Below are 17006 nucleotides of genomic sequence, written 5' to 3' on the forward strand. Positions count from 1 at the left end.
GGGGGCAAGTGACTTCCGGGGGCAAGTGACTTCCGGGAGCAAGTGACTTCTGGGGGCAAGTGACTTCTGGGTCATGAGGTTTAGAACCCCACAAGGCCCTGACGCTTGCTCAAGGGATGTGTATGCATTTTTAAGGAAATGAGCTCTAGGGATGCTCCTCCTATCCGTGAGGAGAGGCAAAGGCAGCTGGCCTTGGACGGGGCAGTGTCGGGTCCTTGTCCAATGGTGCAGCAGTGCAGCCGGCGCTCCACTCCACCGTCACTCGGGAATTCTGACTCTGGACAAGGAACCCTAAACCCTAACCCCAATGTGAACCGAAGGGTTCTCTGGGGCAGCTGGAGGCCAATGAAGGTGACACAAGGCTTTCTTCAGATTTCTTTTATTCCATTTGGGCTCAGCCTACTGCTCTGGCTCCCCTGCCCACAAAAGCCCAGGAGAACATGGAGGACAGCAGAGCTGCCCAGTCCTCAGCTGCCTAGACTTCAGCTGACTGTGGCTGCTGGGCTGGGCCAAAGAAAGCCAGCACTGTCCAGCGCAGGCTGCACTCATCACCAGCAATGGTACCTGTCCCTTCCCAGGAGGAAGACCTGGACACTCATGTGGCCCTTCGGGGTCCACCCACCTACACCTGTCACAGCACTGTCAATGTTTGGACACCTCTGTCCTCATGCTCTTCCTCTAGGTTGTGAGTGACGGAATAGAAGCTATTGGCGTCTATGTTCATGGAATCAGCTCTCACAAACGCCTTTGCTAGAGTGAATGAAGGGATGTAGGCAGCAGGCAGCAGGAAGAGTTACCCTGACAGGTGGCCCTGGGCTGGGGGACCACCACTCCTTGCCACAGAGCTGGGGCAGGTCACGGCATCCTGCCTGTGGAGGAGAAGCGCATGCTCCCTCTGTGCACCCTGCTTCCTCTCTGAACACCACACACATAGCTCTCAGTCTCGAGTTGCTGTCCCCTACCCGGCCTCCTACACCTCCTGGCCCAGCGTCTGTCCCCACCCTACCTTCAGGTCTGATACATCCCGGTAGCACTGCTCGGAGCGGGTGTGGTCAGAGAGCTGCACATTCCAGAAGCAGGGCAGTTGGTGCACCAGGAAGGGGTTCTGCTTGATGACGGCGTTGAAAATGTCCTGGGGACGAAAGCCATCAAGTGAAGAAATTTGTACTGCCAAACTTAGCTCTCATTAATCTCTCTCTCTCCCTTGCATCTTCTCTTCCCTCCTTCCCTTCCTTACAGGGTACTGATTCTAGGGCCAAGTCATATGACTCAAACGTCTACCACGGAGCCATAATTCCAACTTTCGTTTATTCTGTTAGGGCTCAGCCTGCTGCCCTGTCTCCCCTGCCCCAGGGCGGCGCCTGAGCACTGGCCTCTGAGCACCCCAAGACTCTCGCTGTCTGTGCCCGTGCCATCGTGCTGGACGGAGCCAGAGATGGAGACAGGCTGGCCCCCAACCAGCCGGCTGCTCACCACCTGGCTGGCTCATGTCATCCAGCAAGCCTTGTGGGCACCTGCCCTGTGTGTGGGCGTGTGGTAGTGTGTCCTCCTCCCCTTTCCCTCCCACCCAGGGGCCCCACTATCCCTCCCAAGCATCCGCGAGGCAACTGCATCGCCAAGCAATCAAAGCCGGCCTCTCTCTCCTACAACCCCCTCAGGGTGCTCCCCTGGCCCAGCATGCTCTAGGCTGCGAAGCCAGCTCCAAGGCTCGGCCTTGTCCTGGGGCCTCACTCTGGCTCCGCTGCATGCTGCAGTGTGAGCCACGCTAACCACTAACTGGGGACGGGGTGAGCGTGGGACCTCGTGGCAGGAGCTGGCTGACCAGACTGTTCTCCCTGGACGTGGCTATGCAAATGCCAGCTTTGGGGCCACCCTGAGGTGACTGCCACTGGACTACAAGGATGAGATGGCGGGTGATCTCCCCCCATTTCAGACAGAGCCTGTGTGCTGTTTGTCTTTAGCTCGTGCCTTACATAGCACATCGTTGTTTAGAAATCAGCTTCTAGCTGCTTAGAAAATATTGAATAAAAATGCTTGAAAAATAGCAGGGGGCCCCTGCAGAACCGGTGTGTGTCCTCTGTATTGGAAACTCGCTGGGAGCTCGGTGAACCAGGCAACTGAATGCTAGACAAAAACGTGATGGTCAGATCGTCTCTAGGTACAAAGAAAGGGTGACACGCAGAGCGCTCGGAGAAGCCAGCTCTGTCTCATGGCGGCCACCGTGGCCACTGCGAGATCAAAGTCTGGGCGAGCCTGCAGAGTCCAGGCCCTCAAGGGCCCCTGCCCTGCCACCCAGGTGAGACACGGGTTGTCTCACGAATAGGAGTAGCCTGGTGGCACCAGAGGTCCGTCTTCTGACCCCCTGGAAGAGGCTATTTCTGGAGCCAGGCATTCAGGGTCCCCAGGGCAGGACCTTCAGCATCAGGCACAGGGACAGCGAGGGGAAGGCAGGCTGTCTGGGTGCATCCTGCGGTGCCCTGTGCTCAGGGCACACCGATCCCAAGCTGATGGCCCTGGCTCAGAGAGCTACTCCTACACCCGTGGCTCTCAGGCCAAGGACCAAGGGTTTCCTTCCCTGCACCCCTTTCTGAACAGGGCCCTGGCACCCACAGCTCTTAGGCTTCTTGGAGAAACAGCAGTAGGGCGCATGGCTTGGATTCTACTGTCCTCAAAGGCTTGCGTGGCAAAGGCCTGGTCCCCGGGTGCTCCTGTGGAGCCCCGGTCCTCTCTGCCTCCTCACATTTGATCCCCAGGCCCAGGGGAAGTGGTTTTGCTCCTCCATAGGCACCACCATGATGTGTAGCCTTGCCCCAGGCTCAGAAGCAATGGGTCCAGAGGCCGTGGGCTGGGACCCAGAACTATGAGCCAATCAGCATTTTCCCTGGTAAGTTGGCCACCAGGGTACCTGCTGTGGTGACATCGCACCACGTATCGATAGACACTGGTGCTCAGAAATGCCAGCTCCACAATCTGGCCACTCACCTGGTCTGCCAGGGCCACTGACAGTGTGCCACAAGCTCCTACTACTCACCTGGCCCACCAGTGACGTGGCCATCATGCCCACAAACTCCCACCACTCACCTGGTCCCCCAGCGATGTGGCCAGCATGTCCACGAGCTCCCACCACTCACCTGGCCCACCAGTGACGTGGCCAGCATGTCCACGAGCTCCCACCACTCACCTGGTCCACCAGTGACGTGGCCAGCATGCCCACAAGCTCCCACCACTCACCTGGTCCACCAGTGACGTGGCCATCATGCCCACAAGCTCCCACCACTCACCTGGCCCACAAGCGACATGGCCAGCATGTCCACGAGCTCCCACCACTCACCTGGTCCACCAGTGACGTGGCCAGCATGCCCACGAGCTCCCATCACTCACCTGGTCTGCCAGCGACGTGGCCAGCATGTCCACGAGCTCCCACCACTCACCTGGTCTGCCAGCGACGTGGCCAGCATGCCCATGAGCTCCCACCACTCACCTGCTCTGCCAGTGACGTGGCCAGCATGCCCACGAGCTCCCACCACTCACCTGGTCCGCCAGCGACGTGGCCAGCATGCCCACGAGCTCCCACCACTCACCTGGTCCGCCAGCAACGTGGCCAGCATGCCCATGAGCTCCCACCACTCACCTGGTCTGCCAGCGACGTGGCCAGCATGTCCTCGAGCTCCCACCACTCACCTGGTCTGCCAGTGATGTGGCCAGCATGCCCACGAGCTCCCACCACTCACCTGGTCTGCCAGCGACGTGGCCAGCATGCCCATGAGCTCCCGCTCTGCCGTCAGCCTCCACATCTGCTCCCACTTCATCTTGCGCAGCTTGTCCAGCAGCAGCAGTATCACCCCTGGGGGACACCGGGACATAGTGTGGAGGCACCAGTGAGGACAAGAGCCAGGCCCTCTGCACAGTCACAGCCCTGCAGGGACAGTGGCCCCCATGCCCAACCCTGGTCAGTGAGGCCTCACCACGAGGGCACATGGCTTCACGATGAATACCCAGGCACAGCCAGGCTCTGCCAGGCGACCAAGAACAGGGAGCCAGCTCTCCAAGCATGCTTGCCATGTGAGACAGTGGCCCAGCCCTCCAGGGGCCTCTGGGAGCACTGTGAGGACTGAGGTGCACAGTGGTGACAGTGGCATCCAATGCCACTGACATATCTGTGCGACGTGGTTGGGATGGAGCTTCTGTTCCTAGTGTTTGATTACAGCAGTGACAACAGGGATGGGACCGAGTGCCCCTCCTAGGTGCATCGGGCCTGCTGTGTCACTTCCCACACTCTGACATGTTTGCTGCACAGCGCTTATCTGTGAGGACGGAAAGCCGCTCTGGTGGCTTTCTCGGCAGTCATCGCTCCAATGGCCTGCCAGAGGTAGCTGCTGCAGGGCAACTGCCGGCCACTGGGCGCAGACACTGGTTCCCAGCCCTCCAGTTCACCAGAAGCCGAGGGGGAGCGCCCCTTCCTTCCCACATCTGCCCAGCCTTCTGTGTACAGCCCGTACGCCCTTTGCATGGGTAAACCCGCTGAAGCAGTAAAATATCTTGCTGAGCTCAGAACACGAATTGAAATGTGAGGAGGAAAGTGTAGCGTGCATGCCAGGGCGGCTCAGAGCAGGCGGGCGCTGGTCCCCCAACACTCAGGGCCTGGCTCAGAGCGCTGGGGCGGGACTGGCAGGGTGACATGCATTTCTAAGAGTTCTAACAGCCGGGAAGGAAAGGGATCCCCAGCCAACCCCGTGCAGCTCAGGGGCTTTTTGCACTGTCCTGGGGTGTAAGTGAAGGGGCTGGGGCGGCTGGAGGTGAAGTGCGGGTGTGGCGGGCAGCGCAGGATCCGGAATCGGCCTTTGGAGGCAGATGACAGATGATGGCCACTGAGGCGCCCGCACGTGGGGCCATGCCCTGTGGCTTCCCAGCTCCTCCAAGCACAGATTTCCTCTCCTTCTCGTGTACACGGCTGTGGGGCTCCTCCAGACCGGCCCCATTCACTGCTCAAGAGCAGCCACATTCAATCTCAATCCTGGAGCTTCAAAGCATGCCTCTGCTCCAGAGACCGCCGTCACCTGGCCCTGGGAGTCACCGTGACCTCGGCATACACAGCCCAGAGGGCAGTGATGCACCCTTGTGGCAAGAGGGCGCTGTTCTACCACCAGCTCTCCCAGGGAAAAGCCCAGCAACTGGGTGGGCAGATCTGCCAATGTCCTTGGTGCAAATACACCCAAACAAGCAGTGTGAGCTCGTTGAGTGCGCTGTTGGGAAGAAAGGAAGCCAACCTGGCGGCCCACGAGAAGTGGCTTCCCACAGCGCTGACACGGTCCCCCAAACACAGAGGGTGGCTTTAGAAATGCCAAAATCACCCCAAACTTAAAGGCAGGCAAGGAAAGTGACAGAGATACTTACAAAGTAAAAGCAAGGGAGTAAGTGGTGTAAGTCATCGGGGGTTAGTTATAAACTATTCCAACACATGAGCATCTTAACATCACCGGAAGCACCAATTAGAATTAGAATTATGCTAATGGATGAGGCACTGTCAAAAGCTATGGCCAGTGTTTACATTTTAAAAAGTTCTTACAGCCTGGTGAGGATGCAGTCAGGCAGACTGGGGCCGGAGACCCAGGGAGACAGCAGAGGTCCAGGCTGGGTGGGGTGCGCGGCTGGCTGGTCGCACTCACATGAGAGCACCCACGAAAGTGAGCACTGGCAAGACAGCCCAATGGGAGGCTTTGGGGCACCAGGGGACCTGAACCCCAGCTCAGGGAGAGCCCGCACCTGGGCAGAGCATGAGTTTCAAACTGTGCCATCTCTTATCCTGAGGTGATGCCCGAGGACCCACAGATTGGCTACTGGCCAGAAGGGCTGAGGCAGAGGTGTGCCCTCCCATGGGGGTGGGGAGGCGACAAGCATGGGGACTGGTGGGGAAGCCTGTGTGGACCCTGGCCGCTAGGGCCTGAGCAAGGGGGAGGCCACAGTTCTTCCTTCTCTGCGCCGCAGGGCTGGGGAGTGGGATTCCCGGCCCCTTATGTACACTTCCCTGAGCCTGGCGAGCCAGCTACCTGGGACCCGCTGGCCCTCAACTTAGCTCCCATGCTCCTGAGCCAACCCATGCTTTCTGAGTGTCTTCTACAGCTTTCTTCACTGGCTTTATGCATGAGCTTTACCAGGGCTCAGCAGGAGCTGGATGCAGATGTGGGTCTCAGGGAGCAAAGCAGCGAGGGCGGGAAGTGAGATCTCGGCACTGCGGTCCAAGGGTGGCAGAGGAGGAAGGGAAGGCGAGGCCCAGATGGAGGGCAGGGAAGGCGTGGCCCGGATGGAGGGCACTGCAGGGGAAAGCTGCCTACAGTGGATGATGCCCACTGAGCCCAAAGGACGGACAGGATCCTGCAGGACAGACAGGATGTGCCAGGGTCAAGCCAGACAGGCCTCAGGCCACAGAGGGCGAGTTCGCAGGAGCAGGCACTGACTGTCCTTCGGGTAGCTAGCATCTCCCACAACCTGAACCAGCACGTAGGGGTTCACTTCCCTCTTGCCCCAGGAAAGAAGATCCAAAAGTGGCTGCATTGAGCTAAGATGTGAGGAAACACCTGACTATGCTCATAAATCTATGACCAGCACAGGTTGTGCCTGCAGTAAGTACCCTCACATCACAGAGTGAGGCAGCAGCAGGCATCCTGGGAACACGGGAGGGCAGCGGCTAGGGAAGCTGAGTGCAAAACGTAACTGGGGACCTGGAGCTCCAAAGAGCCAGGTCCTGGGCCCAGTCTCTTCTCTGGAACATAGCTGGGAGTCCGGGTCAACTCCAGATGACCCAGAGGACTGACAGCGAACCCTCAAAAGCACCCAGGGGGCAGGGAAGGTGCCCCGATACTGAGCGAGGAGATGGCACTGGAGTCTCGTGCCTGCCCCTCCAAGAGTTTGCACAACAAGAGCTCCTGCCACTGGGAGCTCGCGGCTCCCCTCCCGTGTGTGGGATGCACTGCCCCTGAAGTGTCCACAGCAGCATGATGGGAGGAGCCAGCAAGGGCAGCCCCTAGACACAGCCGCTGGGAGCAGGAAGTAATAGTGAAGGAAAGAAAGCCCATCATGCGGAAAGTCAGCGCTTGCATGCCGTCCTCGTGCAGCTGCCCGAGGTGTGGTGGGGGTCTGCCTCAGAGGGTCACCGGTGTGCACCAGGTGGCAGGGGCTGGAAAGGGCATCTCCCGGAGGAATGACCGCACGCTCTCACTGAGCTCAGCTCTGTGGTGCCGCACAGATACGCACACAACGCTGCAAAGGGCCCCGGAGATACGAAGACATGGTGTGAAGCTTGCACGACGCCTACCAGAACTAAAACCGTGTATGTGCAGGAGACGGGGGACGGCTTCCGAGTGAGTTCTGCCTGAAAGAACAAGAGCGGTCCAGCTGAAGCCGGATCTTTTGAGCTCCAACCGCCTTAACTGGATTTGCCATGTGTGCCCCAGGCAGATGGGACCTGCTTCTCTGCTGCAGGGGAAGGCAGTGCCCTGCGCTCAACTCTGGCATCTGGCTGGCACATGCTGCTGCCTGATGGGCCTGCTCTGCGTCTGTCACCAGCTCAGAGCGCCTTCAGTGTGACTGCACCTGTCGGGGAGGCAGGCTGGGACATGCAGGCCGGAGGCTCACCTGCCACAGCTGCTGCACAGGGAGCATGCGGGGCCAGCATCAAATGAATAAGCGAATGAACATTCAGAATCAAAGGCCCGTCCCGGAGCAGCTGGTCTGCAGCCTGCTTTGTCTGTGGATCAGAGAACAGAGTTCCCCTCGCACCCCGAGGCACAGGCCGGCCAGCAGCCCAAGCATGGCAGCCTGCAGGGCGGTGTCCGCACAGGTGGGAAGAGGGGAGAGTGCTTTTGACTTCTGTCTTGTATTATCCAGATGTTGAGTTTTGCCAGTGCAATTGCAAAAAGGAGAACAAATGAAAAATGGTGACAACGATGGTGACAGCTATCAGGCAAGAGCTGGGTCCCTGCGACCAGGGAGCTCACTCTGGGACAACCCTGACATGGGGCAAGCCTGCAGACAGGTGGGATCTCCACATTTACAGCTGAGGGACTACGGCCCATGCGTAGCTAGGAAGTGGCAAAAGCCACCTCACTTGTGTTTTTCCCTTTGTCTTTTTGAGACAGTCTCGCTATGCAGCTCAGGCTAGCCTTGAGCTCACGGTGCAGCCCAGGCTGGTGTCGAACTCTCAACAACTCTCTCCTTCAGCCTCCTGAGTGCTGGGACAACAGGCGTGTGCCACCATGCCTGGGTGCAGCCTCACTTTCTCCTTCGCTTTGTGTTTGCCTCTGTCTGTGACTGTAAGCACATCACAAGGTGTGCTGAGAGCCAGCTCACGTAGGGGCCTGAAGCCCGCAGAGCAGTAGCTGCTGGAGGGACAGTGGTCACGCTGGAAGAACGGGGCAGCCACCAGCTGCGATCCAACTCCTGTTGTCTGGCAGTTGCCACCTTGACCCAGGGCAGGAAAGCCAGGCCTTGTTGGGGACCGTCCCCCATGGACAGAAGTGGCACCGAGGGTGACTCAGAGTGACCACGGACAACTGGTGGCTGCAGTCAGGAAGCAGGAGAGCAGTGCCAGTGTCACTTCTCCCAGGCCCACGGGCATTCTCTCCAGTGTGCCCATGAACCCAGGTCTCTGCTGCACGGAGTCCACCTCTTGGGCACAGAACTCGCACACTCACTGGGCAAGGGCACTGCCGCAAGCTCGTGCTGGGAGCGCACGCAGAGGCCGCTCCATGCCAGTCTCTCTGCTGCCTTCCCCAACCTCTATGCCTCCCTCCTGCTCCTCGGCAGCCTGCTCTGTGCCTTGCCAGGCTAAGGAGGTAAAGAAGGAGGCTGGGATAGGCACGGTGCGCCCCTTGATTCTGCAGCATATGCAGAGGCCCACGGCAGAGCAGGCATGGAGCAGGCTGTGGCCAGGCCCGCTTCTCCTCCTGTTTCCCATGAGGCACTCTGCAGATGGGGTAGCACAGGGGTAGCTTTCTGGTCTCATGACTTTGGCTCCCAGCCCCAGCCACCTCCCCTGAAATCCACAGGATGGGGTCACTGCCCGAGTCCTACCCGGTTCTGCATTTTTCCTTGTATCCCCTTGGACAGGCGCCTCTGTCCTGGGGCTCCTGGGGCTCCTGGGGCTTGGCTGGTCTGGTCCGGAGAAGCCTGCATGGGCCCTGAGCAGGAGACACTCACCCCAAGACCCCTGGGAAATGGCTCTGGCCATTACCCCGTCACCCCTTCTACTTTGAAGTGCTGGAGTTTGCCTTTCATGCATGACCCAGTAAGAAAGTGAGTTTATTAAAAGCCACTTAATTTAAACTCCCCTGCTAAGGTTGCCCAGGATTCACTTTTGATCCAATAAATTAAAAGCTTCCCTAGTCTTGCTTTTGAAATTTTTCTTTCCTAAAAGTTCTTTTTACCAGAGAGTGAGAGAGAGCAGGTGGAATCCTCCCACTGACCCCTCCTGCTGGCTGTTGGGGTCCTGCTGGGGACGGATGGGGCTACACCAGCTCGCAGAAGGACAGCAGTCCTTTACTGAGCACTCTTTGTGCCAACAGGGCAGTGCTCCCATGCCGGGCACTTGGGGCCCAGAGGAGACGGTGCGACAGCCACTGCTGTCCAGCCGGAAGCAGCCGTGGGTGCTGGGAGGGCCAGGCACGCCCTCCGCAGAAGATGGTGTCGCCAGGAGGGTGGCCAGGCTCACACCCTGGGCAGTGGTGCTTGGAGGACACTGAGGCCCTCGTCATCTCACCAGGTCGAATCCAAGCAGCCAAGAACGGACAGGGCTGGGCTCACCAGGGGCTGCAAGCCGTGCTGTCGCTGCGCCCTTGTCTACCCCACAGTGTCGTTCGTTCACTGCTGAGCTTTAAAAACATCGAGTCCACAGCATGGGTCCTTCTGTGGCTGGACTTTGTGCTAACACTGCGTGGGAAATCCATCCCAATTACTCTACAGAGTTACAGCCTGCTCGTGATAATGCAGGGTGTCCCTAGAGGATGGTGACATCTTAGGCTGCTTATCCATTACGTTATAGTATCTTGCAGCCTTTGGGTTGCTTCTGGTTTTGAGCTACGTGGATAATCTCCGTGTGTCCCTCCGTGTCCTGGGTGCCCACGCACTTGGTTCTTCCCGCTAGCTGTGGGTGAGACTTTCTCCTGTTCCAGATTCCCACTCAAGACCTTTTCAGACCTTCGTGGATAGGTTTAGACCATGAGCTCTGGGACTGCACTACGGATTTCAGTGCGTGCTTCTCAGTGACTAGAAGCCCGGCCTGTACTTTTCCATGAACCGCCCGTCGGCGGATCTGCCTTGAGGAAGCACCTCCAAGTGTACATGCCCTCCCGCTGATCTGCTGGTCATCCACCGCACAGTCTGCCTACGTGCACACCTGCCGGGACCCAGTGCTGCCCTGGTGTCCTGGGCCCAGCACTGCCAATAAAGACCTGTTCCACAGGTGCTTTTCTGGGTAGGAAGCGAAGGCTGCGTGCTCCACTGTTTCCTTGGGAATCAAGGAACTGCAAGCTGAAGCAATCCTATCGACCACCCCATGCCCCGCCCGTCTCCATCTCTGTTTCCAAGCCACCTGCGGTTCAGAAAAGCTCAAAGTAAAACAATATCAAATAACAAAGGTCAGAGACCCCCTCCCCGGCCCCTCCACCACTCCTTCTGCTGCCTTTTTCCTTCAAGCTTCCCCTCTCTCCAGCAAGCTGTTTAAACTCATCTCAGTCATCTTTAGCTCTTTCTGACTCACATGGAAAATTCCAGGCACAAGGTCAGCCCTGCTGCCCTGAGCACATTCTGCAAGCTGGTCCTCCTCACCAAAGGGGCTTGTGAACGAGAAGCGGAGGAAGTGCATTCTGGGGACTGGATGGTGGTCGCGGGCCGCGCATTTCCTCATCTGCACATTTAGACAGATTTCAGAGGCCTCTGTGACTGGCTCTGACGGCCAGCGGCACGTTCCAAGGTGCGCCCCACACAGAGCTCGATGCCCGGGACTGCGTGCCGTGCTCAGCCCTGGCGTGGCTGCCACAGGTGGCGAGACTGAATGGTGTCCCCCTCCAAGGGAGTGCAGGGGCCACAGAGCAGCATCAGCGCCACCTGGCAGAGTGAAGAAAGGCGGCCAAGGTGCCGGGCCCTTGTCCTCCGGGGAGTGGGGCCACCGCGTACCAGTGCGCAGCTGTGCCAACTCCTGATGCCACAGGAAGACCACTGAGAGCCAGGCAAAGGCAAGCCTGCACCACAGTGGGCTCCCCTGCTGCCATCCCCCCACATGTCCAGTGTGTCCTGCTCCTCATCGTCCATCACGTGCAATAAACCCAAGGAACCCCGAATGCAGGCTAAGCTCAGAGCCCAGGCAGAAGCAGTACACACTCCCTCGGACACCTCAGTCACGAAGGGCAGATTCGAGTCACTTCTAGTAAAATGGGTGGTTCGCCGAGGTGCATCTGGGGCTGAGGACCTTCCCACTGCATCCCCAGCTCCAAGGCAGGTGACCAGTGGCTCCTAATCGTCTCTCAAGTGCAGCCTGCAGGCTCCCTGGAGGCCAGAGCTCCTCCCTACTGGCAGCAACACCAGCTCTGGGGCCGGCTTGTCCGGCCAGCCTTCCCCCTGCTTCCTCTTCCCTGACCCGCGCAGGAGAGGCCCCTGTGCCCAGGGCAGGCCCCCTGCCACCAGCCCCCGCCAGGACTTCCTGTCACCACCAGGCCTGGACTTCCCGACATCAGTCTTCCCACAGGCTGGACCCCGCAGCCTGCACAGTGGTCCAGCCTGGTCGATCTCTTTCGGCTGGCCAGAATCTGGTGCACATGGTATTCGCCCTGCCTGTCTTTTGGGTGACAAGCGTGGATGCTGGGTGCTGTGGAGGAGGCATTCTTCTGAGAGCAGCAATAGCCCAGAGGCCGGCAGCTGTGCCTAGGGCCTGGATTTGAGGACCCTGCTCGCTCCCCACAGCGCCCCAAGAGAGTGGATCTCGCTGGGGGCCGGATCACAGCGCCTTGCCCCGCTGCCTCTGGGCGCCTCCCTGGGGCACCCCTGCCTGGTTCCCCCTCAGGGCTTGGGCCCTGTCCATGGACAGCAGTTCTAGATGGCATACACTCGAGGGCCGAGTTCCCAGCGCCACTCACTGGACACCAGAGACCTGCACAGAGGAGACCCACGAATGCCCCACAGCCATGCTGCCAGGCCCCTGCAAAACCAGGAGGCAAACTTCCCTCACGGCCGCCAGACTGGAGCCCAAAAGGTCTCTGTTGTGGGGACTCAGTCTGCCACGGCGGCTCACCAGCAGCCACAAACAAATAAGTAAAAAAGGCCACCGGGCTTCATTAATGGGTGCTGAAATTTGAATTTCATGAAACTTTCATCTGCTGCACATAGATGTTTTAAATTTTTTTTTTCCTTAGCTAAAAATGTGAAAACCTTTCTGGGCTCCAGGACACACAATGACGGGCAGAGTCAGGGCTGGCTTGCGACCGCCCAACTCTCAATAGTTAAAATTGTCACCAGGAAGACAGGAGGTGGAGAGAGACTACCCAGATGGAACTTGTGTCCTCGGTGTATTTTCCTGGCTGTTCCAAGCCAAGCTGGGCTCACGGAAGACACAGCCAAGTCTGCATTTGCTGAGCTGTCTCTGGGACTGTAGCTGTGGCTGAGCTGTTTACTGGGGGTGCTGAAGGGCTGACAAGCAGGGCCACTCTGCTCCGGACAAACGCTGCTCTCGGGTCCCTTCCAGCTGAGCCCAGGCTCCTCAGCCCCACTGTCAGCCCTGCTCTAAGAGAAGTGCAGCCCCAAGGCTTCTGGGGACAGTGGCTTCTCAGCCCAGTGGTGGTGACAGGGAGCAGCTCACAATGAGCTCCATAGGGCAGGAAATCCGTCCCTTTCCACGCTGTCACTGATGGATACGAGGCCTGCCAGCCACAGGGGAGCACACAGGGCAACCACCAGCACCTTTGACACAGGGATGGACAGAGAGGTCTGCTGTTGCTCCTGCTGCCCCCGCCCAGGACCCCACTCTCCCCACAGGACACTTAGTGCTGTCATCACTGGAGATGTCAGGGTCAGGGGGTCCCTGACAGTGGCAGACTCTAGCCAAGTTCTCTTCCACCCAAGCCCATCAGCTGGACCTCTTGGACAAATGTGCTCCACTTCAAGCAGCTGTGGGCCCAAGACTGGGATGGTGGGAGGGAAACAGGGTAGAGGAGCAAGAAGACGGACAGCAGGAGAGGCGAGGGGAGCTCCGGGGGCGGGGGTGGGTACGTCTAGCAGGCAGGAAGCCCTGCTTGGTTTTAGGAAGCACCGAAGGAGGGTTCTCCCTACCTGCACATGTGCTGACTCATTAGTCTGAGGTGACAGGACTCTAAGAGGCTCCACAAGTTGATTCCAATATGCAGCCACAGCCACAAAATTTAGTGGCTCTGAGCAGTGGACAGCACAATGTCTGGGAAGGAGCTGGAAAAGCCCTCAGAGATGTGTACCAGGGCCATCAACCCCTGCCAAGCACTGGCGGCCTGAGAAGAGACAGGGAAAGTGGGCCTAAGGCCCAGGGCAGGCGGGCAGGGGGCGCTATGGCTCCACTCACTGGTGAAGTCAGTTAACCTCTCTGACCTGTATCACCTCCCCCAAATGGGGGGTCACAGGTGCTAACCCACAGGAAGATGTCAAGTTAGAGACTGGCATGCTGAACTGCAGACATCAGGTGCTTCCTCCCATTGTAAATAAAACATCTTGAAGACAGCCAGGCTCTGAGTGGATGCCAGGCGATTTTCTGTGGCAGAAAGATCTAGGTTCAGGGTCCCACCCCGCCCTCTTACCTCCCACTGCAACCCAAGCCACACACAGGTCTGGCATTGGGTCAAAGCTCCTGTCAGCTCTCAGGGTGCCAAGGCAAGGACCTAAGCGAGTGACGGAGAAACTCCTGACCCTGCATGATCAGCAGAGGAGGCAAGAACATCTGAAGGCTTGGACACCCTCCTGTGGGTACTGGGCTAAGTTAACCCCCTTAATCTGGTGCAGAGTGCCATGGACAGGGAGTTACTGCCACAAGATGGCTGTGTCACGTGGCCACAGGCCATGACCATGAGCCTATCTGGAAAGGGCTGAAGCTGGCTTCTGGCGCGCAGTAGATGATCCAAAGATGCAGATTCCTCTGCAACATACACAATGCGGGCCCAGCACAGGCACGACCACGTGTGCACGAAGCCCAAGAGCTTAGAATTGCACACGAGTGCACACATACAGGAGGCTCATCTCAAAATGGCTGCTTTAAAATACTGCGTCTATTTTTAACTACTTGCACTTTTGGTAGTTTCTGATCTACCAACATTAAGGTGTCCAGCATTTGAGACAGCAGTGTTACTCCTTAGAATCTACTGTCTATCGGTACTTGCTGGAAATACAAGAGTAAGAAGGATGTCTGGCATCATTTTTAATGGAAGACTTACGATCAGCTAAAATAACAGTTATTAGGAAATGAAATAATTATGGTGCATCTATCAAATGGAAAACCGAAGCAATTCTTCAAAAAGAGAAAGCATACCTGTTTATATTAATTCACAAGAATACCCCATATTTCATTTTTACATAAATAGAGCATATAACAATGCAGAGGAAATGCAAGCAGGGAGAGAAGTGGGTGATTGTGCGTGTGGAAAGCAGAAAGCTGGAATGAGCTGCAGCGGCTGGCGGCGCACGGGGGCTGTGTGTGCGCGCGTGCATGTGCGCATGTGTCCATGGGACTCCACACAGACGACACTGCCATGCTGTGCCAGCCTGCAGCCAATAGCTGGCTCTGCCTGGATGCCGCTCCACAGCATGCAGCAGCCCCGGCACCCCGCACTTGGTCAGGAGACCCCTGTGGCTGGGGCAAGAGACCCCCGCATCCCCAGGTGGGGAGGCTTCCCCCACCTCTCAGAACTGCTGTGCTGTACTACTGTCGCCCCCCACTTCCTTGACAACAGACAGCCGTACAGCATGGGCCAGGTGTGACTTTAGGCAAGGGAAGCAAGCACTGGAATCGCACTCTGCGCTCCTGGGTGGCTCCTGGACCTGGTGAGGACATGCTGGTGCGGGCGGGACTGCAGCCTGGGGCCCAGCCCTGAATGCAGGCCCTGTGAGGCTCAAGGCCCAGGAAACTCTTCTGGGAACGGCAAACTCCCTTCTCCTGCACAGTAATATTTTTTAAGGAAGGTTTCTGGTATCTGTCCTCTAAAATAAAGTATTTTCCTACCTTAAGCTTGCCAGAATGAGAGCTACTTAGCAGCAAGTACTAAATAATGAGCTACACTATGAACGAACAGATCGGCGAATGAATGAATGAACAAACGAACTACATTTAAATTGAGTCTGTCTGGACGCTACAGACAGAAGCATCATGACACTCTTTCAGGGCATGAGGAGCTCTCTGTTCTTTTCTAGGTTTTTTTTGAGACAGAGTCTCGCGGCAGTTCAGGCTGTGCTGAACTCACCGCGATCCTCTTGTCCCACCCTCCTGAGCGCTGGGATTACAAAAGTGTACCACGTTGCCCGGCTGGACAGAGGCAGCACTGGGCTCAGGCTGCTCTTGAACCTGTACATACAGATCCCTCCAGAGCTCCCAGCGCAGCTCTCTGGCAAGTTGTCAATGGTTTTCTCCTGAATCCCTGTCATGGCATTCATGGTCCTGTGCCCTGTCATGCCGCATGCCTGTGAGACATGGGCTGTCCCACACAGAGCGAAGCCATTCCCTGCACACTCGGTCTTGCTGCTCCATGGGTGAGGCTCCCTGGAGAGAGTCCTCCCCTCCAAGGGCCAGACCTCCACTGCCCATCTCCGACTACTGTGCAGTCCAACAGGAGCAGGACATATTCTGTGTTTCAAGTTGTTTTGAAAGTACCTCCTCCAAGTAATGTGACGGTGCCCTTGGAGGAATGGCCTCCCTGGGGCGCAGTGGGGTCCTGCTGTGACCTTGGACTCGTGCCTCTTCCTCTGGGCCTGCCGCCCTCACTCATCCCATCGTCCCTGCGTTCAGTCCTCTTCCCTTCCCCTCCTTCTCCGCCATTTGTTTTTCCAGATATTCCCCCATCAATCAGCTCCCGGACTGCAGTGAGTTGAATCTTAATGAGCTGACAACACCCGCCGTTGGCCTAAATCCTGCTGACAGCAGATCCAGTGGAGTGACAGCTCCTAGCCCCGGGAAGTGAGGTGTGGACACTGTGTCAGGAGTGGACGTCCTGTGGAGGGGCGAGGCGGTGCCTCAAGTCACCCATGGCTTCCGCCTCCTGCAGCTCTGCTCCGATGAAAGGGAGCTCGAGCAGCTCGGGAGGGCCAGGGCGGCCAGGGCAGCTCTGCTGGACTTGCTCCGGGACACTGGCTTGTGAAAGAAAAACGAAGAGGACATGTGGGTGCCTCCCCGGATCCTGCAAGGGAATGGCCACTCTGCAGGCTGATGCAGGGCGCGGGCAGCAGGGGGCGCGGGCAGCAGGGGGTGCGGGCGGCAGGATGCCGCTGCTCAGCGGGTGCTTGTGCCCACGGTGGGGTCTGACCTGCGTGCAGACCGCTGCACACAGGAAGAGAAGCACAAGCTGCGCCCGGCTCCCGTGCCCCACAGCGGGGCTCCCAGCAGGCACAGAGGTCAGCGCCAGGGTCAGGGCTCAGGGCACGCAGCTCCCTGCGTAGCGCATGCTTCCTGGGATTGTCCAGGTAAGGCACGGCCGGGATGCTGACACGTGAACTAAAGCAGGCGGGTTCTCCTAAGTAATATGAAAAGGCAACTTTTATTCCCAGTAGTGGAAGAGATGGCTGCATTCTACACAGGTAAAAAAGAACAACTTCCTGGATCTTTCTGACCCCTGGGCTAAGGTGAGTTCAGCAAGGCTGGGCACACAGAGCTTGTTGAGGAGGCTGGATCCAATTCCAGCCTGAATTCGTGGTATGAAAGTGTGGGGGTCTGAGACCAAGACATGAGGAGGAGCAGGCAAGCGAACTTGCTCACTGCTTGTCCCCACTGAATGTCATCAGCTTCATGAGGGGAC

The 17006-nt window shown here is 58.0% G+C and overlaps 1 protein-coding gene across 1 annotated transcript in view; it reads right to left on the minus strand.

Annotated features, from left to right (window-relative positions):
* Large1 (LARGE xylosyl- and glucuronyltransferase 1) overlaps positions 1-17006 on the minus strand; it is a 339499-nt gene that overhangs the window by 46064 nt on the left and 276429 nt on the right. Inside the window, exons 8-9 of the mRNA XM_004623936.2 lie at positions 3732-3844; positions 1007-1132 (exon numbers count right to left, since the gene is read on the minus strand). Of these exons, the coding sequence (XP_004623993.1) occupies positions 1007-1132; positions 3732-3844 (239 nt within the window). The remainder of the gene's footprint in view (positions 1-1006; positions 1133-3731; positions 3845-17006) is intronic.

Source organism: Octodon degus, unplaced genomic scaffold, assembly GCF_000260255.1.
Source record: "Octodon degus isolate 3935 unplaced genomic scaffold, OctDeg1.0 scaffold00004, whole genome shotgun sequence".
In the NCBI taxonomy this organism is placed as follows: Eukaryota; Metazoa; Chordata; class Mammalia; order Rodentia; family Octodontidae; genus Octodon; species Octodon degus.